General features: G+C 38.6%; 2 protein-coding genes and 2 long non-coding RNA genes across 54 annotated transcripts in view; all 4 read left to right on the forward strand.

Moving 5' to 3' along the window:
* Positions 1–411: 411 nt before the first annotated feature.
* LOC109116817 lies at positions 412–698 on the forward strand. The gene is given in 2 exon segments (XM_019202909.1): positions 412–475; positions 478–698. Coding segments are annotated over 2 exon segments (285 nt in total).
* A 642-nt stretch (positions 699–1340) lies between these two features.
* On the forward strand, positions 1341–16267 carry LOC104816945. 50 transcript variants are annotated; one of them, XR_772435.2, is made up of 18 exons: positions 1341–1433; positions 1535–1881; positions 2235–2304; positions 2491–2609; positions 2696–3631; positions 3852–4040; positions 4202–4387; positions 4487–10644; positions 10737–10791; positions 11106–12348; positions 12549–12595; positions 12734–12838; positions 12938–12983; positions 13263–13316; positions 13390–13655; positions 14137–15330; positions 15542–15605; positions 16185–16267. It is a non-coding gene; the product is annotated as an uncharacterized LOC104816945 (long non-coding RNA). The 50 variants fall into 50 exon arrangements; XR_772436.2 differs by having other exon boundaries at positions 15551–15605; XR_772427.1 differs by lacking the exons at positions 15542–15605; positions 16185–16267 and having other exon boundaries at positions 11106–11546; positions 12007–12060; positions 12130–12348; positions 14137–14220.
* Positions 16268–16431: 164 nt separating this feature from the next.
* Positions 16432–17767, forward strand: LOC104816944. Its single transcript, XR_772386.2, has 3 exons — positions 16432–16455; positions 16824–16889; positions 17054–17767. It is a non-coding gene; the product is annotated as an uncharacterized LOC104816944 (long non-coding RNA).
* A 75-nt stretch (positions 17768–17842) lies between these two features.
* LOC104816947 (T-complex protein 1 subunit beta-like) overlaps positions 17843–24422 on the forward strand; it is a 16648-nt gene continuing 10068 nt past the window's right edge. Inside the window, exon 1 of one of the 2 annotated variants that reach the window (XM_010545991.2) lies at positions 17843–18436. The gene's annotated coding sequence lies outside the window, so the exon portion shown is untranslated. Of the gene's footprint in view, positions 18437–24107; positions 24155–24422 lie in introns of those variants that run through there. The other variant, XM_010545990.2, reaches the window with a different exon arrangement.

Raw genomic sequence — 24422 nt, forward strand, 5'->3', positions numbered from 1 at the left:
TCTGTCCCGCCCCGAGTTCGAACCCAGGCTGGGAAGGGAGCGCATAATTCAAATCACATGGCTCACTTCCAACTCCGAGATTAGTCTAGGCCTCGGTCCAGAAAACCCAATTACCCAAAAAAAAATTTTTGTAAAACACATCACAAAAACGAAAGAAAACAAAAAAACAATTAGACATTAGAGAAAAATAGTGATTAAAGAAAATGAAACATGAGCACAAAATAGCATACGAAATGGCCGAAGTACCAATTTTAGCAGTGATGTGTTTATTATTGTATTCATTGTCAAAAAAACACTCACCATCATATCTCGTTGACGCCTTCCTCTTCGTCTTCTTCTTCATCGTCGTAGTCGAGCTCGTCTTCAGCCAAGGCGTCCTGATACTGCTGGTACTCCGAGACGAGGTCGTTCATGTTGCTCTCGGCTTCCGTGAACTCCATCTCGTCCATGCCTTCTCCTGTGTTCCGGAGGAAAGCCTTCTTACCCGTCTGAACATCTCTTGGATCGAGGTCGAGTTCTCTATGAAGGTCGAGGCCATGGAGAGGCCTCTAGGTGCAATGTCGCAGATGCTGGACTTCACGTTGTTTGGGATCCACTCGACAAAGTAGGGAGAGTTCTTGTTCTGGACATTGATCATTTGTTCATCCATTTCTTTCGTGCTCATCTTTCTCCAAAACATGGCCGAGGCCGTAAGGTAGCGCCCGTGGCGTGGATCGGCTGCACACACCATGTTCAATGAAAAGGAAAGAGATTATTATAAAAGTTACAAAGAACAATCACATATTATTTGCTTACGATTCATATTGAATTTCATAACAATTCTTTAATCATATAAATTTATAAGGCAAGAGCAACAAATTAAAGGAAAACTTACAAGTTAAAGGTGATTGGAAATTTTTTTGGAACTAACAATTTGTCGGCAAGAGGTTCAATCTAATTATTTTTTTATACAATTTACTTAGCTCAATAATCCATTTAAATTATTCTGAACAACTGTAATAATTTAACAAAAAAAATATGTGCAGTCATTTTCAAATCGGACTCAATATACATATAGATGTGTTGATTTTGCTTTGTTCCGGTAGGTCGGTTTAAATCCGGGTTAATTTTGAATCCGAAATCCGGTTATCATTCCAATTATTTGGAATAAAAAATTACATTCAGAATCGAAAGATACGGTCGCCACGTGTGCAGGTAGTTAGTATTACATACAGTAAGAGTTCGCCACGTAGGCGCGTAGGACTACAGCTGTTGAAAAAGGGACAACTACGGGATATGGACCCACCTGTTATATACAACTCTCCAACGGGCCGGAAATCACAAATCTATTTTGAGTTTGTTGCTCCGGCTCTCGCTTTCTCTCCGGCGATCTTTCGCCATCGGTCTTTTTTCGGGGGTTTCAACTCCGGCGATCTTGGATCGAGTGCATGTAGGTGCGTCGGCGGCGATGGTGGTGTACTTTATTACATTCGAAAAAGGTCGGTAGTCCCTGGAACTGGTCTGTAATAATAGTTTTGTCTGATCCGATTGCAAGGTTTCTCTTGGAGAGAAGAAGGGAGACCAAAGGGATGGCTCGGAGTATAGACCATTTCAAGGAGAGAGGCGAAACCACACAAGATTCCGCGATTGCTCTTCAAAGACGGCGAAAGGCCCTAGTTTTGAAGCGCCTCTTCGTCGATTCACACAAGATTTTGAATCTGTGTCGCTGATTCTGTTCTTGGAGGCGGAATTAGGGCAACATCCCCTCGTCAGTCGAGGCGCAGAGAAACACGTGGGGAAGTCCAAGTCGGTGGAGCTGTGGGATACGGACAAGAAGACTAGCCTACTCAAGTGCATCGTCAAGACCCAGCTGCGGATTCTTCGTCTCAATGTGATCGCCAGGTGGTGCAAACAGGCTCTTCTTTTCTGTTGTATGGATGCGTTCTTTTACTTTTTTGTTTGTGCGTCGATGAGAAAATTCTGGGCATTTCATGGAGCCGACTTTGATGGTGAAAATTAGGAGTTTGTTTGTCTGTTTCAAGATTTTTCGCCTTCTAGTTGGTTTTTCTAAACCATGAAGATTTATATGTTGGGTCTTGTATTGTGTCTTCTTTAGCTCACAGAAAAGTGATGCACTTGGGAAGGTTTTTGATAGGTTTTTGTTGTTTTAGGGTTACACCAAATCATGTAGCTTTTGTGGAGTGATATTACAATGCGCGAAATGGTTTTTGTTTGGTTGTTGGAATCGTTTTTAGGAGGCAGGACAGATAAGATTTTTGTTCGAGGTGGAACTACCTAACGACAAGTACAAGACTGATTCCAAAGGTTCGTCTCAAAATCCACGATTTGATGGAGTAGAGCTAATGTTGAGGGCTTCTGTTTGTGTCAATTGTTCAGTGTTCTTTTTGGTTATCAGAAGTGGTAGAGTAATGCTTCTGTTTTATTAGGAACACATTAGTAAAAGCATGTACCTTATTATTCATTCATGGATGACATGTGAAATGACAAAAGATGGAGGTTCCGTTTCGAAGAAGTGAAGGAGGTAAATCTAACATTTACTGAAGTTTCCAAGAAATGGGCTGGAGAAGACAATCAGGTGACTACCGATGAGCTTCGGGAGATCTCAAGAGGTATGGGTCATTGCCTGTTGTTGAATTTTCTATTTTTTCTGGTTTGTAACAATTTTAGTTCAGATCTGCCTGCTTGGTTTTACTAGATGGAGGAAGAGAGTCCAAAGGAGACAAAAAAAGGGCAAGATTCAGATTATTGAACATTTCGTGGAGGGGCTGAACCGTGAACAAGAAATGAGAGACTGGCATAACCAGGGAAATTGGACTTCTCGCGACCGTCGTGGTGTCATAGCTATTCAGTGAGTTCATCATTTTCTATGTGAATATTATTGTCTCCGTACCAACTGGTCCTTTTTGTTGTCTGTTTGGATCTTTTTTATGCTTTCACGGATGGCAGGTGAGATGTCAAAGAAGGGAAGTATGTAAATTTATCAATTTTTATCCAATAATCATGCGGTGGTTATAATTTCTGGTGGATGCATTATAATTAAAAAGAGTTCCATTAATATGATAATGATGAAAAGATTGCGATATATTTGGTTTGTACGTGTAGAGTAGAATTCCCTTTTATATGGTACATGTGATGCTTGAAAAAGAAAGAGTTTCTTTGGAAAATTATACGTTAAGATGCTAATTGTGATTCTAGAGTTTTTTTGAAACCCATGCGTGTCTTCTCGTGATGTAGAAGGTTATCTTCCGAATAATCTCTGCAGGTATGTTCATTCTTTCCTTTCTCCAATTAAGGTATCTACGGATAAAGAAGTCGATAAGGACTGTAGTCCATGGAAATTGCTTCATTTATGGTTCCTATTTTTTTCAGGTTTGTGGTAGTTTTACTTACAATCTTATTGGTTGGTTTTTCTTGAGGGAGGGAGAGAGTCCAAATGAGAAAGAAAAGGGCAAGACTCGGAACATAGATCATTTTGTGGAGGAGCTAGAACGTGAACAAGAAATGAGAGAACGCCATGGACAATTTCTAGTCGGTGGAGCTGTTAGATATGGACAAGGGTCTCCTCAAGTACATCATCAAGACCCAGCAGCGAATTCTTCGTCTCAATGTGCTCACCAAGTGGTGCCAACAGGTTCGTCTTTTCTGCTGTATAGATTCGTACTTTTACTTGTGTTGTGCATCACTGAGAAAATTTTGGGATTTTCTTGAAGCCTACTGACTTTGATGGTAAAAATTAAGGGTTTGTTTGTCTATTTCAAGATAAATCGGGTCTGGTTGGTTTTTCTATGTCATGAAGATTGTGCTGTCATGTTATATGTTGGGTTTTGGATTGTGTCTCCTTTATCTTGCAGAATAGGGGTGCATTTGGGAAGGTCTTTGATAGGATTCTGTTGTTTAGGGCTACGCTAATCAGATAAACTTATGTCTCAGACATTACAATGAAGAAAATGGTTTCTGTTTGATTGTTGGATTCATTTATACTAGACACCACACCTGAGACCCTTGTTCGAAGTGGAATTCTCAACCCACTGATTTTGAAGGTTAGTCTCAGAATCCACATGATTTGATGGAATAAAGCTAGTGTCGTGTAGCCTCATTTTGTGTCAATTGTTCTATTTTCTTCTTTTTGATGATCTTAATTGTTAGGGTAATGTTTATGTTTTATTGGAAAACACATTGATAAAAGCGTGGACCTTTTCAGGCATTCACAGATGAAAGGTAAATAGTCGAAAGATGGGGGTTATATTTCAAAGAAGTAAAGTAGGTAAATTTTAGTTCTGATCTGGTTTGAAAGATCTCATGGAGGGGCTAAAACGAGAACAAGAAGTGAGAGACTGGCATAACCAGGGAAATGGGACTAGAACTGTCGTGGTGTGATATCTATGCAGTAAGTTCATCAATTTCTATGCGAATATTATTGTCTGTGTACTAACTGGTTCTTTTTGATGTTTGTTTGCTTCTTTTTTTTTACACTCACGGATGGCAGGTGAAATGTCGAAATGTGGGGGTTTCCAGTTCAAAGAAGGGAAGTTGGTAAATTTAACAAATTTTATCGAATAACCATGCGGTGGTTGTAATTTCTGCTGGATGCATTATAATTAAAAGGGGTTCCATTAATATGATTATGATAAAAATATTGCAATATATTTGGTTTATAACAGTAGAGTAGAATTCCCTTCTGTACGTTGAATGTGATGCTTGAAAAACAAAGAGTTCCTTTGGAAATGTATACGTTGAGATGCTAATTGTGATTCTAGAATTTCTTTGAAACCCATGCGTGTCTTCTCCTGAGGTATCTTCCGAGTAATCCCTGCAGGTATGTTCATTTTTTCCTTTCTCCAACTTAGGTATCTATGGGTAAGGAAGCCGAGAAGGACTGTACTGTCCGTGGAAATTGCTCCGTGTATGCTTCCTATTTTCTCTGGTTTGTGATAGTCTTTGTTTCAATCTTATTGGTTGGTTTTTCTTGAGGGAAGGAGAGAGTCCAATTGAGACAGAAAAGGCCAAGACTCGGCACATAGATCATTTTGTGGTGGAGCTAGAACGTGAACAGGAAATGATAGAAAGACATGGAGACGTAATTAGGGCAACATTCTCTATGGTCAGTCGAGTTGCAGAGGAACTCGTGGAGAATTCCAAGTCGGTGGAGCTGTCATCTATGGACAAGAGCCTCCTCAGGTACATCATCAAGGCCCAACAGCGAATTCTTTGTCGCAATGTGCTCACCAAGTGGTGCCAACAGGTTCGTCTTTTCTGCTGTATAGATTCGTTCTTTTACTTGTGTTTGTGCGTCATGAGAAAATTCTGGGATTTTCTTGAAGCCGACTGACTTTGATGGTCAAAATTAGAGGTTTGTTTGTCCATTTCAAGATAAATCGGGTTTGGTTGGTTTTTCTGTGTCATGAAGTTTGTGCTGTCATGTTATATGTTGGGTTTTGGATTTTCTCTCCTTTATGTTGCAGAATAGGGGTGCATTTGGGAAAGTTTTTAATCGGCTCCTTTTGTTTAGGGCTACACTAATCAGATAAACTTACGTCTCAGACATTACAATGAAAAAAATAGTTTCTGTTTGATTGTTGGATTCGTTTATACGAGACCTTTGTTCGAAGTGGAATTCTCAACCCTGATGACAGCCCAAGACAGATTTTGAACGTTAGTCTCAGAATACACATGATTTGATGGAATAAAGGTAATGTCGAGGGCCTCATTTTGTGTCAATTGTCCTATTTTCTTCTTTTTGATGATCTTAATTGGTAGGGTAATGCTTATGTTTTATTTGGAACACATTGATAAAAGCGTGGACCTTTTTAAGAATTCACAGATGAAAGGTAAATAGTCGAAAGATGGGGTTTATATTTCAAAGAAGTAATGTAGGTAAGTTTTAGTTCTGATCTGGTTTGAAAGATCTTATTGAGGGGCTGAAACGTGAACAACAAATGCGAGACTGGCATAATTAGGGAAATGGACTGCCTACAACCATCGTGGTGTGATATCTATGCAGTAAGTTCATCATTTTCTATGTGAATATTATTCTCTGTACTAACTGGTTCTTTTTGTTGTTTGTTTGGATCTTTTTTTTTACAGTCACGGACGGCAGGTGAAATGTCGAAATGTGGGGTTTCCGTTTCAAAGGAGGGAAGTAGGTAAATTTAACAATTTTTATCCAATAACCATGCGGTGGTTACAGTTTCTGCTGGATGCATTATAATTAAAAAGTGTTCCATTAATATGATTATGATAGAAATATTGAGATATATTTGGTTTATAATAGTAGAGTAGAATTCCCTTTTGTACGGTGAATGTGATGCTTGAAAAACAGTTTTTTTGGAAATGTGTATCGTTGAGATGCTAGTTGTTGTTCTAGAGTTTCTTTGAAACCCATGCGTGTCTTCTTGAAGGTTATCTTCCGAGTAATCTCTGCAGGTATGTTCATTCTTTCCTTTCTCCAACTTAGGTATCTCCAGTTAAAGAAGCCGAGATGGACTGTAGTCCATGGAAATTGCTTCGTTCATGGTTCCTATTTTTCTCTGGTTGTGATAGTTTTTGTTTCGATCTTTTTGGTTGGTTTTTCTTGAGGGAAGGAGAGAGTCCAAATGAGACAGAAAAGGGCAAGACTCGGAACATAGATCATTTCGTGGAGGAGCTAGAACGTTACTTTGATGGTAAAAATTATGGGTTTGTTTGTCAATTTCAAGATAAATCGGGTTTTGTTTGTTTTTCTATGTCATGAAGATTGTGCAGTCATGTAATATGTTGGGTTTTGGATAGTGTCTCCTTTATCTTGCATAATAGTGGTGCATTTGGGTTTGGGATGGTTTTTGATAGGTTTCTATTGTTTAGAGCTACGCTAATCAGATAAACTTACGTCTCAGAACATTACAATGAAAAAAATAGTTTCTGTTTGACTGTTGGATTCGTTTTTTCAAAACACCACACTTGAGACCTTTGTTCGAAATGGAATTCTCAACCCTGATGACAGCCCAAGACAGATTTTGAAGGTTAGTCTCAGAATACACATGATTTGATGGAATAAAGGTAATGAGGGCCTCATTTTCTGTCAATTAATTTTCTTCTTTTTGATGATCTTAATTGGTAGGGTAATGCTTATGTTTTATTTGGAACACATTGATAAAAGCGTGGACCTTTTTATGAATTCACAGATGAAAGGTAAGTAGTCGAAAGATGGGGTTTATATTTGAAAGAAGTAATGTAGGTAAGTTTTAGTTCTGATCTGGTTTGAAAGATCTCATGGAGGGTCTGAAACGTGAACAGCAAATGAGAGACTGGCATAATTAGGGAAATGGGACTGTCTGCAACTGTCGTGGTGTGATACCTATGCAGTAAGTTATGCAGTAAGTTCATCATTTTCTATGTGAATATTATTGTCTCTGTACTAACTGGTTCTTTTTGTTGTTTGTTTGGATCTTTTTTTTACATTCACGAATGGAAGGTGAAATGTCGAAGTATGGGGGTTTCCGTTTCAAAGATGGGAAGTTGGTAAATTTAACAATTTTTATCGAATAACCATGCGGTGGTTATAATTTCTGTTGAATGCATTATAATTAAAAAGAGTTCCATTAATATGATTATGATAAAAATGTTGCGATATATTTGGTTTATAACAGGAGTAGAATTCCATTTTGTATGGTGAATGTGATGCTTGAAAAACAAAGAATTTATTTGGAAATGTATACGTTGAGATGCTAGTTGTTGTTCTAGAGTTTCTTTGAAACCCATGTGTGTCTTCTCGTGAAGGTTATCTTCCGAGTAATCTCTGCAGGTATGTTCATTCTTTCCTTTCTCCAACTTAGATATCTACGGTTAAAGAAGCCGAGATGGACTGTAGTCCGTGGCAATTGCTTCGTTCATGGTTCCTATTTTTCTCTGGTTTGTGATAGTTTTTGTTTCGATCTTTTTGGTTGGTTTGTCTTGAGGGAAGGAGAGAGTCCAAATGAGACAGAAAATGCCAAGACTCGGAACATAGATCATTTCGTGGAGGAGCTAGAACGTTAACAAGAAATGATAGAAAGAGGAAAACATCCTCTATAGTCAGTCAAGTTGCAGAGGAACTCGTGGAGAATTCCAAGTCGGTGGAGCTGTCAGGAATGGAACAAGAGTCTCCTCAAGTATATCATCAAGATCCAGCAGCGAATTCTTCGTCTCAATGTGCTCACCAAGTGGTGCCAACAGGTTCGTCTTTCCTGCTGTATAGATTCTATAGAATCGTTCTTTTACTTTTGTTTGTGCGTCAATGGGAAAATTTTGGGATTTTTCTTGAAGCAGACTGACTTTGATGGTAAAAATTAAGGGTTTGTTTGTCAATTTCAAGATAAATCGGGTTTGGTTTGTTTTTCTATGTCATGAAGATTGTGCAGTCATGTAATATGTTGGGTTTTGGATTGTGTCTCCTTTATCTTGCATAATAGGGGTGCATTTGGGATGGTTTTTGATAGGTTTCTGTTGTTTAGAGCTACGCTAATCAGATAAACTTACGTCTCAGACATTACAATGAAAAAAATGGTTTCTGTTTGACTGTTGGATTCGTTTCTTCAAAATACCACACTTGAGACCTTTGTTCGAAGTGGAATTCTCAACCCTGATGACAGTCCAAGACAGATTTTGAAGGTTAGTATCAGAATACACATGATTTGATGGAATAAAGGTAATGTCGAGGGCCTCATTTTGTGTCAATTGTCTTTTTTTCTTCTTTTTGATGATCTTAATTGGTAGGGTAATGTTTATGTTTTATTTGGAACACATTGATAAAAGCGTGGACCTTTTTATGAATTCACAGATGAAAGGTAAATTGTCGAAAGATGGGGGTTATATTTCAAAGAAGTAAAGTAGGTAAGTTTTAGTTCTGATCTGGTTTGAAAGATCTCATGGAGGGGCTGAAACGTGAACAGGAAATGAGAGACTGGCATAATTAGGGAAATGGGACTGCCTACAACCGTCGTGGTGTGATATCTATGTAGTAAGTTCATCATTTTCTATGTGAATATTATTGTCTCTGTACTAACTGTGATATCTATGCAGTAAGTTATCATTTTCTATGTGAATATTATTGTCTCTGTACTAACTGGTTTGTTTTGTTGTTTGTTTGGATCCTTTTTTTTACATTCATGGATGGAAGGTGAAATGTCGAAATATGGGGTTTTCCCTTTCAAAGAAGGGAAGTTGGTAAATTTAACAATTTTTATCGAATAACCATGCGGTGGTTATAATTTCTGTTGGATGCATTATAATTAAAAAGAGTTCCATTAATATGATAATGACAAAAATATTGCGATATATTTGGTTTATAACAGAAGAGTAGAATTCCCTTTTGTACGGTGAATGTGATACCTGAAAAACAAAGAGTTCCTTCTGGAAATGTATACGTTGAGATGCTAACTGTGATTCTAGTGTTTCTTTGAAACACATGCGTGTCTTCTCATGAGTTTATCTTCCGAGTATTATCTACAGGTATGTTCATTCTTTCCTTTCTCCAACTTAGGTATCTACGGGAAAGAAGCCGAGAAGGTCTGTAACCTGTGCAAATTGCTTCGTGTATGGTTCCTATTTTCTTTGGTTTGTGATAGTTTTTGTTTCGATCTTATTGGTTGGTTTTTCTTGAGGGACGGAGAGAGTCCAAATGAGACAGAAAAGGCCAAGATTCGGAACATAGATTCGTGGAGGAGTTAGAACGTGAACAAGAAATGATAGAAAGACATGGCGACGGAATTAGGGCAACATCCTCTATGGTCAGTCGAGTTGCAGGGGAACTCGTGGAAAGTCCAAGTTGGTGGAGTTGTCTGGTATTGACAAGAGCCTCCTCAAGTACGTCATCAAGACCCAGCAGCGAATTCTTCGTATCAATTTGCTCACCAGGTGGTGCCAACAGGTTCGTCTTGCCTGCTGTGATTTTTTACTTGTGTTTGTGCGCCGGTGAAAACATTTTGGGATTTTTCTTGAAGCAGACTGATGAAAACAATTAAGGGTTTGTTTGTCAATTTCAAGATAAATCGGGTTTGGCAGGTTTTTCTATGTCATGAAGATTGTGCAGTCATGTAATATGTTGGGTTTTTGATTGTCTCTCCTTTATCTTGCATAATAGGGGTGCATTTGGGATGGTTTTTGATAGGTTTCTGTTGTTTAGAGCCACCGTAATCAGATAAACTTACGTCTCTGACATTACAATGAAAAGTTAGTTTCTGTTTGATTGTTGGATTCGTTTCTACAAGACACCACACCTGAGACCTTTGTTCGAAGTGGAATTCTCAACCCTGATGACAAGCCCAAGACTGATTTCGAAGGTTGGTCTCAGAATACACATGATTTGATGGAATAAAGCTAATGTCGAGGGCCTCATTTTGTGTCAATTGTTCTATTTTCTTCTTTTTAATGATCTTAATTGTTAGGGTAGTGTTTATGTTTTATTTGGAACACATTGATAAAAGCGTGGTCCTTTTTATGTATTCACAGATGAAAGGTAATTAGTCGAAAGATGGGGTTTATATTTCAAAGAAGTAAAGTAGGTAAGTTTTTAGTTCTGATCTGGTTTGAACGATCTCATGGGGGGCTGAAACGTGAACAGAAAATGATAGACTGGCATAACTAGGGAAATGGGACAGCCTACAACCGTCGTTGTGTGACATCTATGCAGTAAGTTCATCATTTTCTTTGTGGATATTATTGTCTCTGTACTAACTGGTTCTTTTTAATGTTTGTTTGGATCTTTTTTTTTACATTCACAGATGGCAGGTGAAATGTCGAAATATGGGGCTTTTCCGTTTCAGCGAAGGGAAGTAGGTAAATTTAACAATTTTTTTCGGATAACTATGCGGTGGTTATAATTTCTGTTGGATGCATTATAATTAAAAAGAGTTCCATTAATATGATTATGAGTAAAATATTTCGATATATTTAGTTTATAACAGTAGAGTAGAATTTGCTTTTCTGCGGTAAATGTGATGCTTGAAAAACAAAGAGTTTATTTGGAAATGCATACGTAGATGCTAATTGTTGTTCTAGAGTTTCTTTGAAACCCATGCGTGTCTTCTCGTGAAGGTTATCTTCCGGGTCATCTCTGCATGTATATTCATTATTTCCTTTCTCCAACTTAGGTATCTGCGGGTAAAGAAACCGAGAAGGACTGTAGTCCGTGGAAATTGCTTCGTGTATGATTCCTATTTTCTCTGGTTTGTGATAGTTTTTGTTTCGATCTTATTGGTTGGTTTGTCTTGAGGGAAGGAGAGAATCCAAATGAGACAGAAAAGGCCAAGACTCGGAACATAGATCTTTTCGTGGAGGACCTAGAACGTGAACAAGAAATGATAGAAAGACATGGCGACGGAATTAGGGTAACATCCTCTATGGTCAGTCGAGTTGCAGAGGAACTCGTGGAGAATTCCAAGTCTTTGGAGCTGTCAGGTGTGGACAAGAGAATTCTGTTCTGATTTGAAAGATCTCATGGAGGGGCTGAAACGACAACACGAAGTGAGAGACTGGCATAACCAGGGAAATGGGACTAGCTAGAACTGTCGTGGTGTGATGATATCTATGCAGTAAGTTCATCATTTTCTATGTGAATATTATTGTCTGTGTACTAACTGGTTCTTTTTTATGTTTGTTTGAATCTTTTTTTTACGTTCATGGATGGCATGTGAAATGTCGAAACATGGGGGTTTCCGTTTCAAAGAAGGGAAGTAGGTAAATTTAACAATTTTTTTCGAATAACCATGCGGTGGTTATAATTTCTGGTATATGCATTATAATTAAAAAGAGTTCCATTAATATGATTATGATAAAATATTTTGAGATATTTGGTTTATAACAGTAGAGTAGAATTCGCTTTTGTGCGGTGAATGTGATGCTTGAAAAACAAAGAGTTTATTTGGAAATGTATATGTTGAGATGCTAATTGTTGTTCTAGAGTTTCTTTGAAACCCATGCGTGTCTTCTCGTGAGGGTTATCTTCCCAGTAATCTCTGCAGGTATGTTCATTCTTTCCTTTCTCCAACTTAGGTATCTACGGGTAAAGAAGCTGAGAGGGACTGTAGTTTGTGGAAATTGCTTCGTGTATGGTTCCTATTTTCTCTGGTTTGTGATAGTTTTTGTTTCGATCTTATTGGTTGGTTTTTCTTGAAGGAAGGAGAGAGTCCAAATGAGACAGAAAAGGCCAAGACTCGGAACATAGATCTTTTCGTGGAGGAGATAGAACGTGAACAAGAAATGATAGAAAGACATGGCGATGGGATTAGGGCAACATCCTCTATGGTCAGTCGAGTTGCAGAGGAACTCGTGGAGAATTCCAAGTCTTTGGAGCTGCCAGGTGTGGACAAGAGGTTCGTCTTTCCTGCTGTATAGGTTCGTTCTATTACCTGTGTTTATGCGTCGATGAGGAAAATTTGTGATTTTTCTTGAAGCAGACTGACTTTGATGGTAAAAATTAAGGGTTTGTTTGTCAATTTCAAGATAAAAAGGGTTTGGTTGGTTTTTCTATGTCATGAAGATTGTGCAGTCATGTAATATGTTGGGTTTTTGATTTTGCCTCCTTGATCTTGCAGAACAGGGGTGCATTTGGGATGGTTTTTGATAGGTTTCTGCTGTTAGGGTAATGTTTATGTTTTATTTGGAACACATTGATAAAAGCGTGGACCTTTTTATGCATTCACTGATGAAAGGTAAATAGTTGAAAGATGGGGGTTATATTTCAAAGAAGTAAAGTAGGTAAGTTTTTGTTCTGATCTAGTTTGAAAGATCTCATGGAGGGGCTGAAATCAGAACAAGAAGTGAGAGACTGGCATAACCATGGAAATGGGAAGACCTAGAACTGTCGTGGTGTGAGATCTATGCAGTAAGTTCATCATTTTCTATGTGAATATTATTCTCTGTACTAAGTGGTTCTTTTTGATGTTTGTTTGGATCTTTTTTTTTTTACACTCACGGATGGCAGGTGAAATGTCGAAATATGGGGGTTTCCGCTCAAAGAAGGGAAGAAGGTAAATTTAATAATTTTTTTCGAATAAACACGCGGTGGTTATAATTTCTGGTGGATGCATTATAATTAAAAAGAGTTCCATTGATATGATTATGATAAAAATATTTCGATATATTTGGTTTATAAAAGTAGAGTAGAATTCGCTTCTGTGCGGGGAATGTGATGCTTGAAAAACAAAGAGTTTATTTGGAAATGTATATGTTGACTGTTGTTCTAGAGTTTCTTTGAAACCCATGCGTGTCTTCTCATGAATGTTCATTCTTTCCTTTCTCCAACTTAGGTATCGGCGGGTAAAGAAACCGAGAAGGACTGTAGTCTGTGGAAATTGCTTCGTGTATGGTTCCTATTTTCTCTGGTTTGTGATAGTTTTTGTTTCGATCTTATTGGTTGGTTTTTCTTGAGGGAAGGAGCGAGTCCAAATGAGACAGAAAAGGCGAAGACTCGGAACATAGATCTTTTCGTGGAGGAGCTAGAACGTGAACAAGAAATGATAGAAAGACATGGCGACGGAACGAGGGCAACATCCTCTATGGTCAGTCGAGTTGTAGTTGAACTCGTGGAGAATTCCAAGTCTTTGGAGCTGTCAGGTATGGACAAGAGCCTCCTCAAGTACATCATCAAGACCCAGCAGCGAATTCTCTGTCTCAATGTGCTCACCAAGTGATGCCACCAGGTTCGTCTTTCCTGCTGTATAGATTCGTTTTTTTACCTGTGTTTGTGCGTCGATGAGAAAATTTTGGGTTTTTTCTTGAAGCAGACTGACTTTGATGGTAAAAATTAAGGGTTTGTTTGTCAATTTCAAACGGGTTTGGTTGGTTTTTCTATGTCATGAAGATTGTGCAGTCATGTAATATGTTTGGTTTTTTATTGTGTCTCCTTTATCTTGGAAAATAGGGGTGCATTTGGGGATGGTTTTTGATAGGTTTCTGTTGTTTAGAGCTATGCTAATCTGGTAAACTTATGTCTCAGACCTTACAATGAAATAGATAGTTTCTGTTTGATTGTTGGATTCGTTTCTACAAGACACCACACCTGAGCCCTTTGTTCGAAGTGGAATTCTATTTATTTCATTGATCATCTTAATTGGTTGGGTAATTGTTATGTTTTATTTGGAACACGTTGATAAAAGCGTGGACCTTTTTATGCATCCACAGATGAAAGGTAAATAGTCGAAAGATGGGGGTTACATTTCAAAGAAGTAAAGTAGGTAAATTTTAGTTCTGATCTGGTTTGAAAGATCTCATGGAGAGGCTGAAACGTGAACAAGAAATGAGAGACTGGCATAACTAGGGAAATGGGACTACCTACAACCGTCGTGGTGTGATATCTATGCAGTAAGTTCATCATTTTCTATGTGAATATTATTGTCTCTGTATTAACTGGTTCTTTTTGTTGTTTGTTTGGATCTCTTTTTTACATTCATGGATGGCAGGTGAAATGTCGAAATATGGGGGTTTCTGTTTCAAAGAAGGGAAGTATGTAAATTTAACAATTTTTATCGAATAGTGTCGAGGACTTCTTTTTCTTTCAATTGTTCTATTTTCTTTTTGATGTTCTTAATTGGTAGGGTAATGTTTATGTTTTATTGCGAACACATTGATAAAAGCGTGGACCTTTTTATGAATTCTTAGATGAGAGGTACATAGTCGAAAGATGGGGGTTACCTTTCAAAGAAGTGAAGTGGGTAAATTTTAGTTCTAATCCGGTTTGAAACATCTCAATAGGTACAAATTTCAAAATTTGTTTGATTGCTTATTTTTCATTAGTTACTTGGTTTGTATTATTGATCTTTGTACTTGCCATGGAAGTGAATGGCCAACATTGTAAACAGGCTGGACCGTGTTTCCATCGGTAATTATATGAAGTGACCAATGAGTAACCTATCAATTTGCATTGTGTGTGGTTTCTTTGGCTATGTCTTGGTCAATTTCACATGATCCGTGTTTATTTATGTTTTCGTCTGTTTTTATATGTCATGTCTATCTTCTCTGCCGATCTATTTTTTCTCACAGTAGGTCCTATCTTTCTCAATAAAGCTACGAGATTTCAGGATATCAAACTGTCAAGGATCTGGTAGTCCTCTCCTCTGAGCGCCCTAAACCTCTCAGTCATTCTCCTGGTTATGCTTGCAGTCAACATTTGCTAGATTTTCCTTGAAAAAGAAACTGAATGTGAAATCTATGTGTTTAATTGAGTTTGATTCGGTCTGACTTTCTCTACATTAGGACGATCTTGAGAGCCAGATTTTCATGCTTAGGCTTCCAAAGCATAGCACAAGCACCGTTCTAGACAATGGCCGGGAGAAGACAATCGGGTCACTATCGACGAGCTTCGGGAGATCTCAAGAGGTATGAGTCACCCCACCTGCGGTGGTTGTAATTTCTGGTGGATGCATGATAATTAAAAAGAGTTCCATTAATATGACTATGATAAAAAGATTGCGATATATTTGGTTTATAACAGTAGAGTAGAATTCCCTTTTGTATGGTGCATGTGAAAGAGTTTCTTTGGAAATGTATACGTTCAGATGCTAATTATGGTTCTAGAGTTTCATTGAAGGCCATGCAGGTATGTTCAGATGCGAATTCTTCGTCTCAATGTGCTCACCAAGTGGTGCCAACAGGTTCGTCTTTTCTGCTGCATAGATTCGTTCTTTTACTTTTGTTTGTGCGTTGATGAGAAAATTTCAGGATTTTCTTGAAGCCGACTGACTTTGATAAAAAAAAATTAAGGGTTTGTAATATGGGGGTTTCGTTTCAAAGAAGGGAAGTAGGTAAATTTAGCATTTTTTATCAAACAATTTTTGGTGGATTCGTCATAAACAAAAAATGTTTCATTAATATTTATTATGATATAAAGATTGCGATATATTTGGTTTATAAGAGTAGAGTAGAATTCCCTTTTGTACGGTGTATGTGATGCTTGAAAAACAAAGATTTTCTTTGGAAATGTATACGTTGAGATGTTAATTGTGGTTCTAAAGAGTTTCTTTGAAACCCATGCGTGGCTTCTTGTGATATAGAAAAGGTTATCTTCCGAGTAATCTCTGCAGGTATGTTCTTCTTTCCTTTCTCCAACTAAGGTATTTATTGGTAAAGAACCCGAGGACTGTCGTCCGTGGAAATTTCTCTGTGTATGGTTCCTATTTTTTTCTGGTTTGTGATAGTTTTAGTTTCGATCTACTTGGTTGGTTTTTCTTGAGGGATGGAGAGAGTCCAAAGGAGATAGAAAAGGGCAAGATTCGAAACATAGATCACTTCGTGGAGGAGCTAGAACGTGAACAAGAAATGAGAGAACGCCATGGCGACGGAATTAGGGCAACATCCTCTATGGTCAGTCAAGCTGCAGAGGAACCCATGGAGAATTCCAAGTCGGTGGAGGTGTCGGGTATGGACAAGAGCCTCTTCATGTACATCATCAAGACCAACCAGCGAATTCTTCATCTCAATTTGCTCATCAAGTGGTGCCAACAGGTTTGTCTTTTCTGCTGTATAGATTTTTCTCTTACTTTTGTTTGTGCGTCGATGAGAAAATTTCGGGATTTTCTTGAAGGCGACTGATTTTGATGGTAAAAATTAAGAGTTTTTTTGTCCATTTCAAGATAAATCGGGGTTGGTTGGTTTTTCTATGTCATGAAGATTGTGCTGTCATGTTATATGTTGGGTTTTGGATTGTGTCTCCTTTAGCTTGCAGAATAGTTGTGCATGTGGGATGGTTTGTGATAGGTTTCTGTTGTTTTAGGGTTACACTAATCGGATAAACTTACGTACAAAGCATTCTTCTATCTCATACATTACAATGAAAGAAATAGTTTATATTTGATTGTTTGATTCGTTTCTAGACATCTAAGACCTTTGTTCGAGGTGGAATATCAACCCTGACGACAAGCCAAAGGCTGATTCCGAAGGTTAGTCTCTGAATCTACATGATTTGATGGAATAAAGCTAATGTCGAGGGCTTCTTTTTGTGTCAATTTTTCTGTTTTCTTCTTTTTGATGATCTTAATTGGTCGGGCAATGCTTTTGTTTTATTGGGAACAATAAAAGCGTGGACCTTTTTATTCATTCACAGATGACAGGTAAATGGTTGAAAAATGGGGGTTACTTTTCGGAGAATTGAAGTATGTAAATTTTAGTTCTGATCTGGTTTGAAAGATCTGAAGAGGTACGAATTTCGAAATTTGTTTGAATTCTTATTCTTCATGAGTTGCTTGGTTTGCATTAATGATCTTTGAACTTTCTATGGACATGAATGACCAACATGGTAAATAGGTTAGATTGTGTAAGCATTGGTAATTATATTAAGTTATCAATGAGTAACTTGGCAATTTGCATAGTTTCATTTGCTATGTCTTAGTCAATTTCATATGATCCATGCATTTATTAATCTCTTCGTCTGTTTTCTATGTCATGTCTATCTTCTCTGCCGATCTAGTTTTTCTCAGTGGGTCCCATCTTTCTTAATAAACTCTTGTTGTGTTCTCATAAAGCTACGAGAATTTCAAGATATCAAGCGGATATCCATCTCTTGTTGGTCAAGGATCTGGTAGTCCTCTGAGTACCCTACACCCATGAGTCATTCTCCTAGTTAAACTTGCAGTCATCATTTGCTAGATTTTCCTTGAAAAAGTAATTGGATATGAAATCTATGTGTTTAATTCAGTTTGATTTGGTCTGACCTTCTCTACATTAGGATGATCTTGAGTGCCGGATTTTCATGCTTAGGCTTCCGAAGCATAGCCCAAGGACCGTACTAGATAATGGCAGGAGAAGACAATCGGGTCGCTGTCGATCAGCTTCGGGAGATCTCAAGAGGTATGGGTCATCACCTGCTGTCGAATTTTTAAATTAAGCTCAAATTCTCGTTTTCTAGGTTATATTTTGTCTCAGTGACCTTATCAAGCTAAGGGTTACTTCAGGTACGTTTTCATACCTCACATTCTTAAGGTCTAGGCCTCATTTTTTTTTTTGTGAGACATTTATCCCTTGAATTTTGAAAGTTAAAATGAATATTGTCATATATCTCTGAGAATTTCAGGACGTTAAGGGGGTATCCTTCTCACATTGGTCAAGGATCTTGTAGTCCTCTGTGTACCTAAGCCCATGACCATGAATCATTCTCTTAAATAGTATTGCAGTTAACATTTGCTAGATTTTCCTTGAAAAGGTAAGAGGATTTGAAATCTGTGTGCTTAGTTCAGTTTGATTTGGTCTGATCTTCTCTTCAATCCCTAAGGCAATTTAAGATATCAACCAAAGTAATATTTGTCTTTTTTATAGATTTTTTCCTTCGTATTTAAAGATATCAACCAGAAAAAACCTTGAATTTCCTTTCTAATCCCTAGAATTAGGGGATAAGGACAATCTAGAAAACTGTATTTTCAGGTTGAGGCTGAAAAATGGGTCGGAGAAGACAACCATATAGCAGCCGATGAGGTTTTAAAGATCTCAAGAGGTACGAATTTCGAAATTTGTTTGAATTCTTATTTTTCATGAGTTACTTGGTTTGCATTAATTTTCTTTGAACTTGCTATGGTCGTGAATGACCATCGTGTATCCATCGGTAATTATATGAAGTGACCAATGAGTAACTTAGCAATTTATATTGTGTGTGGTTTCTTTAGCTATGTCTTAGTCAATTTCTTATGATTGCATGTTTATTAATGTCTTCGTCTGTTTTCTATGTCATGGCTATCTTTTCTCTGATGTAGTTTTTCTCATCGTGGGTCTCATCTTTCTCAATACACACTTATTTTATTTCTTGGATTTAATACTTATTATTGTAGTTGGACACCTCATCTCGCTTGTTTCTACGTTGTCCATTGGTTTTTGTGGCTTTCTGTTATGGTTCAGACCTCGGATTCCTCAGCTGGAGAAGAACTGCCCAGCTTTATTGATCACCGAAAACAGGTACACGTTGGATGACTTTGATTTGAGAGAGGTCCCCACTCTCTTCCCCTTACAATTCTGTACTAGAAATTGCCTAAACCCTTCAATCCCTTCTCTACACTATTTATACAATCCCATCCTAACAGAATTACTAACAGCTAACCATATTCCTAACTATAACAAACAATACAGCTGTTCATTCACAACTACTAACCAACTATGCAACAAACACAGTCAACATATACTATCCTTATACACAAACAAACAAATCTAATAGCAGCGTACCTTTTTCTTCAGCTGTTCCTTCTTACTTCAGCTCTCCTCTCTTGTCCCTCCAGCTCCTTCTTCAGCCACTTCTTCCGCTCCTTCCTCTTGATCTTCACCATTTACTGCTTCTTTTCCTCTCTTCCTGCCTCTGACGTAAACCCTGAAATACTTATCAATACTCCCCCCTTTCTGTCTCAGCTTGTCCTCAAGCTGAAAACTAGGAAATTGCTTGTTGAAATCTTCAGCCACTTCCCATGTACTCTCATGTTCTGGTAAATCCTGCCATTCAACCAAAACTTCCAACCGACCCTCTTTAGTATACCTGGAATCCTTGATGTCTTTCGGCTGAACTTGTAGTTCCAGATCTCTTGTCAACTGCCTTGGTAATTGGTTTGGTTGGATGTTACCTCCCAAAGCCTTTTTAAGCTGTGAAATATGAAATACAGGATGAATGTTGCACCCCTTAGGTAACTTTAGTTTATATGCTACCTCTCCCATCCTGCTTTCTATTTGAAAAGGGCCATAATATCGAGCAGCTAGCTTCTGATTACTCCTTGCTGCCAGAGTGTTCTGCCTGTATGGTCTGATTTTCAAATAAACCCACTCCCCTACTGTCAATGTCAGATCTCGCCTCCCTTTATCAGCTGATACTTTCATTCTCTGTTGAGCTGCTTGAAGTTTCTGCTTGATCTCCAATATCATTCTATCCCTTTCCCTTAGTGCTTTTTCCAGTTCAAAATTAGAAGTAGATCCCTCCTCATACTTCAGTAATGTAGGTGGTTCTCTTCCATACACAATCTGAAATGGTGTGGATTGTAATGCTGTGTGGAAAGAAGTGTTGTACCAAAACTCTGCCCAACTCAGAAATTGAATCCATTTCCTGGGATGATCATTAGCATAACACCTCAAATATGTCTCCAAGCATCTGTTTAATACCTCTGTCTGTCCATCTGTTTGTGGATGATAGGCTGTACTAAACTTTAATTTGGTGCCTGCTATCCGAAATAATTCCGACCAAAAATTGCTGAGGAATACCTTGTCTCTGTCTGATACTATGGATTTTGGAAACCCATGTAGCCTGACTACCTCCTGTACAAAAACCTTAGCAACCACCATAGCTGTAAACGGATGTTTTAAGGCTATGAAGTGAGCATATTTGCTCAATCTGTCAACTACTACCAGTACTACATTATAACCTGCTGATCTTGGTAAGCCCTCAATGAAATCCATTGAAATGTCCTCCCAAATGTGTTCTGGAATCGGTAATGGTTGCAAGAGACCTGCTGGAGCCAAAGTTGAATACTTTTGGCTTTGACAGACAGCACATTCAGCTACATATTTCTTAATATCAGCTTTCATTCCTACCCAATGAAACAACTCCTGTATCCTTTTTAATGTTCTCAATACCCCTGAATGCCCTCCCATCTTACTGTCATGGAACTCAGCCAGAATTGTAGGAATGAAACTTGAATGTTTGGAAACTACTAACCTGTTTTTATATCTCAGCATGCCTTGTAGCAAATGATACTTTCCCACTTTGGTTTCTCCATCCTTCAGCTTGCTGACGATCTCCTTCAGATCACTGTCTTCCCCAATTTCTTTCTCTACCTCCACCAGTTGTATATTTCTCGGGATAGTTATGGCTAACCCCATACATGTTGATTCCAGAATCGTGTTGTGTGGCATTCTGGACAGGCCATCAGCTGCCTTATTCTCCACTCCTGGCCTATAAACAATTTGAAAATCATATCCCAGTAGTTTAGTCAACCAACGTTGGTATTCCATACTCACCTCGCGTTGTTCCAGTAAGAATTTTAAGGCTTTCTGGTCTGTGCAAACCAGAAAACTTCTACCCAATAGGTAGTGTCTCCAACGTTGGATAGAGAGAACCACTGCCATTAATTCCCTCTCATATACTGGTTTCAATCTCTCCCTTTCAGACAGAGCCTGACTAAAGAAGGCAATTGGCCTATGCTTCTGCATTAGGACTGCTCCGATGCCAAATCCCGAGGCATCCGTTTCAACCACAAAATCTTCACGAAAATCTGGTAGTCCCAGAACTGGAGCAGATGTCATAGCCTGTTTTAGTTTCCTAAATGCACTCGAAGCATCTTCAGACCAATTAAACCCATCTTTCTTTAGTAGATCTGTCAAGGGACGGGCTATGGTGCCATAGTTCTGTACAAAGCGTATGTAATATCCTGTCAGCCCCAGAAATCCTCTTAATTCCTTCACATTGCTTGGGGTTGGCCATTTTTGCATTGCTGCTGTCTTAGCTGGGTCTGTAGATACACCCTCTCGAGAAATTATATGCCCCAGATAATCTATCTGTTGTCTTCCAAATTCACACTTCTTTTTGTTAGCGTATAGCTTGTGTTTCTGTAATACAGCTAGCACCGTCCGTAGATGTGTTGCATGATCCTGTAGTGAGCAGCTGTATACCAGAATGTCATCAAAAAATACTAACACAAACTTCCTTAGGTAAGGTCTGAAAATCTCATTCATTAATGCTTGGAATGTTGCTGGAGCATTAGTAAGGCCAAAAGGCATTACTAAAAACTCATAGTGTCCATCATGTGTTCTGAATGCTGTCTTGGGAATGTCCTCTGTCTTCATTCTGATCTGATGGTACCCTGATCTCAAATCCAACTTTGAAAACACCCTTGCTCCATGTAATTCATCCAACAATTGGTCTATCATTGGTATAGGGAATTTGTCCAACACTGTGACCTTGTTCAGTGCCCTGTAATCGATGCAAAACCTCCAGCTACCATCTTTCTTTTTAACTAGTAATACTGGACTTGAAAAAGGACTCTGGCTCGGTCTCACTATGCCTGCCTTCAGCATATCCTTCACTAGTTTCTCAATCTCTTCTTTGTGTGCATGGGGGTATCTATAAGGTCTGACACTTACAGGACCTGTTCCTTCTTTGAGATTAATTGGATGCTCTCTACCCCTTTCTGGTGGTAATTCAGTAGGGATTTCAAACACTGGCCCAAACTCTTCCAGCATTGCCTGTAACTTCTCCGGAAGATTTGAATCAACCCCCACTTGCTCTTCTAATGTTTCCAGCTTAACTAAGTAGCTCTGATCTCCATCACAAACTGATTTGATCAATGATCTCAGGGTTACTAATGAACTATGTAGAGTAGGATCACCTGTTACTGTAACCCATGATGTGCCTTGGTTGAACTTCAACTCCAGATCCTGAAAATCCATCTGAACTTTTCCCAGCTTCTGTAACCACTGCACTCCCAAAATCAAATCAGCACTTCCTAATTCCAGTGGTAAGAAATCTTCTACCACTTCTATCTGCTGTAATTGTAAATGTACTGCCTTACAAATCCCTTTTCCTTTTACCTTCATACCTGTTCCCAAAGATACTCCAAATTGAGTGTTACCTTCAGGTCTTAATTTCAGCTTCTTCATTAACTTCAAGGATATGAAGTTATGAGTGGCTCCACTGTCAATCAACACAACTACTTCCTGGTCTTCTATTGATCCTCGGATCTTCAGTGTTTTTGGTGAAGTTAACCCCACTACTAAGTTGAGTGATAGCTCAGCAAACTCTCCCTCGTCCTCTCTGTTTCCTGCTTCCTTATCCTGCTCTTCCTCCAGTTCCTCCCCTGTTTCTGTTATTTCCTCAGCCAAAATCACTTGTAACTCCTTCTGTTTGCATCTGTGTCCCACAAAGAACTTCTCATCACACCTGAAACATAATCCCTTCTTCCTTTTCTCTTCAAATTCAGCATCAGACATTCTTTTGAATGTTGATTTCTTTTCTTGAACTCCACCCTCCTCTTTTGGTCCTTTTCCTCCATTGATCTGTCTTCCTCTTTCTTGAAAATTGCTCCTGTATGATTGGTTCTGGTATTTCTGGTTTTCAGTAGGTACTGAAACTGTTCTGAATGATGAGCCTGTATATCCCGTCTTCCAGTTCTTTCCATCACTTCCTCCTTTTCCTCCACATACCGCACTTAGCTTGCTGCCTTCGATACTCAGTGCCACATCTACTATTTCTTCCATGCCTTTAGGTCGAAAAATCTGTAATATCTCCAATATCTCTGGTTTCAATCCATTTTTGAATGTACTTTCTACCATTTCTTCAGGAGTATGAGGTACCTGAGCTAATAATTCTTCAAACTCACACAAGTATTCTTCTACCGTACCTGTAGTATTTTTCTACCGTACCTGTTTGTCTCAATGACAGTAGTCTGTCGAAAGGTGAGCCCAGCTTCCTTCCACCAAATCTTCTCGTTATCCTTTCTCTCACGTCTGCCCAATCCTTAAATGGTTTCTTCCCATTCTGATAGTCATACCAGCTCAATACATGTCCATCGATACACATAGCAGCTAACCTCAGTTTCTCGTTTTCTGAACATTGTCCCATTGAGAAATACCTTTCAGCTCTTGTGATCCATGCATTCACATTTGTTCCCTCAAATACTGGCATCTCGATCCTCTTGAAGTGTGTACTGCAGCTTCCAGTGAATCGATCTTGCTGATACTTGTCACCATCTCCCTCTGTTCGATGTGTCGCGTTTTTCACCTTTTGATCACCTCCCTGTGCTTGATTGTTTCCTTCTTCTGGTTCTGGATTGCATGTCGCATCTGGAATTGCCTCGCGATTCCCTTGCGAATTCTGCTGATGATTAATCGCTTGTGGATTCACGTTTCTCTCAGATTCCTGCCGATCCTGGCTACCAGCTAGCATTTGACATATTTTTGATAGCATTATCTCCATCGAATCTATCCTTGCGCATTGTTTCTCTAGGTAGACCATCTTAGAACACTGCTTCTGTAACTCTTCCATCTTTTCGTGTTGTCTCTGTAATTCCACCCTTGTTTCTTCGATTCTTTCACCTCTGTCCATGGCTCTTTCTTCCAATTGCTCTCTTATTTGCGCGTTGGTCTTCGTCATTGATGAGACTTGCTCTGATACCAATTTGTTATGGTTCAGACCTCGGATTCCTCAGCTGGAGAAGAACTGCCCAGCTTTATTGATCACCGAAAACAGGTACACGTTGGATGACTTTGATTTGAGAGAGGTCCCCACTCTCTTCCCCTTACAATTCTGTACTAGAAATTGCCTAAACCCTTCAATCCCTTCTCTACACTATTTATACAATCCCATCCTAACAGAATTACTAACAGCTAACCATATTCCTAACCATAACAGACAATACAGCTGTTTATTCACAACTACTAACCAACTATGCAACAAACACAATCAACATATACTATCCTTATACACAAACAAACAAATCTAATAGCAGCGTACCTTT

The sequence above is a fragment of the Tarenaya hassleriana genome, unplaced genomic scaffold (assembly GCF_000463585.1).
Source record: "Tarenaya hassleriana unplaced genomic scaffold, ASM46358v1 Cleome26, whole genome shotgun sequence".
NCBI lineage: Eukaryota > Viridiplantae > Streptophyta > Magnoliopsida > Brassicales > Cleomaceae > Tarenaya > Tarenaya hassleriana.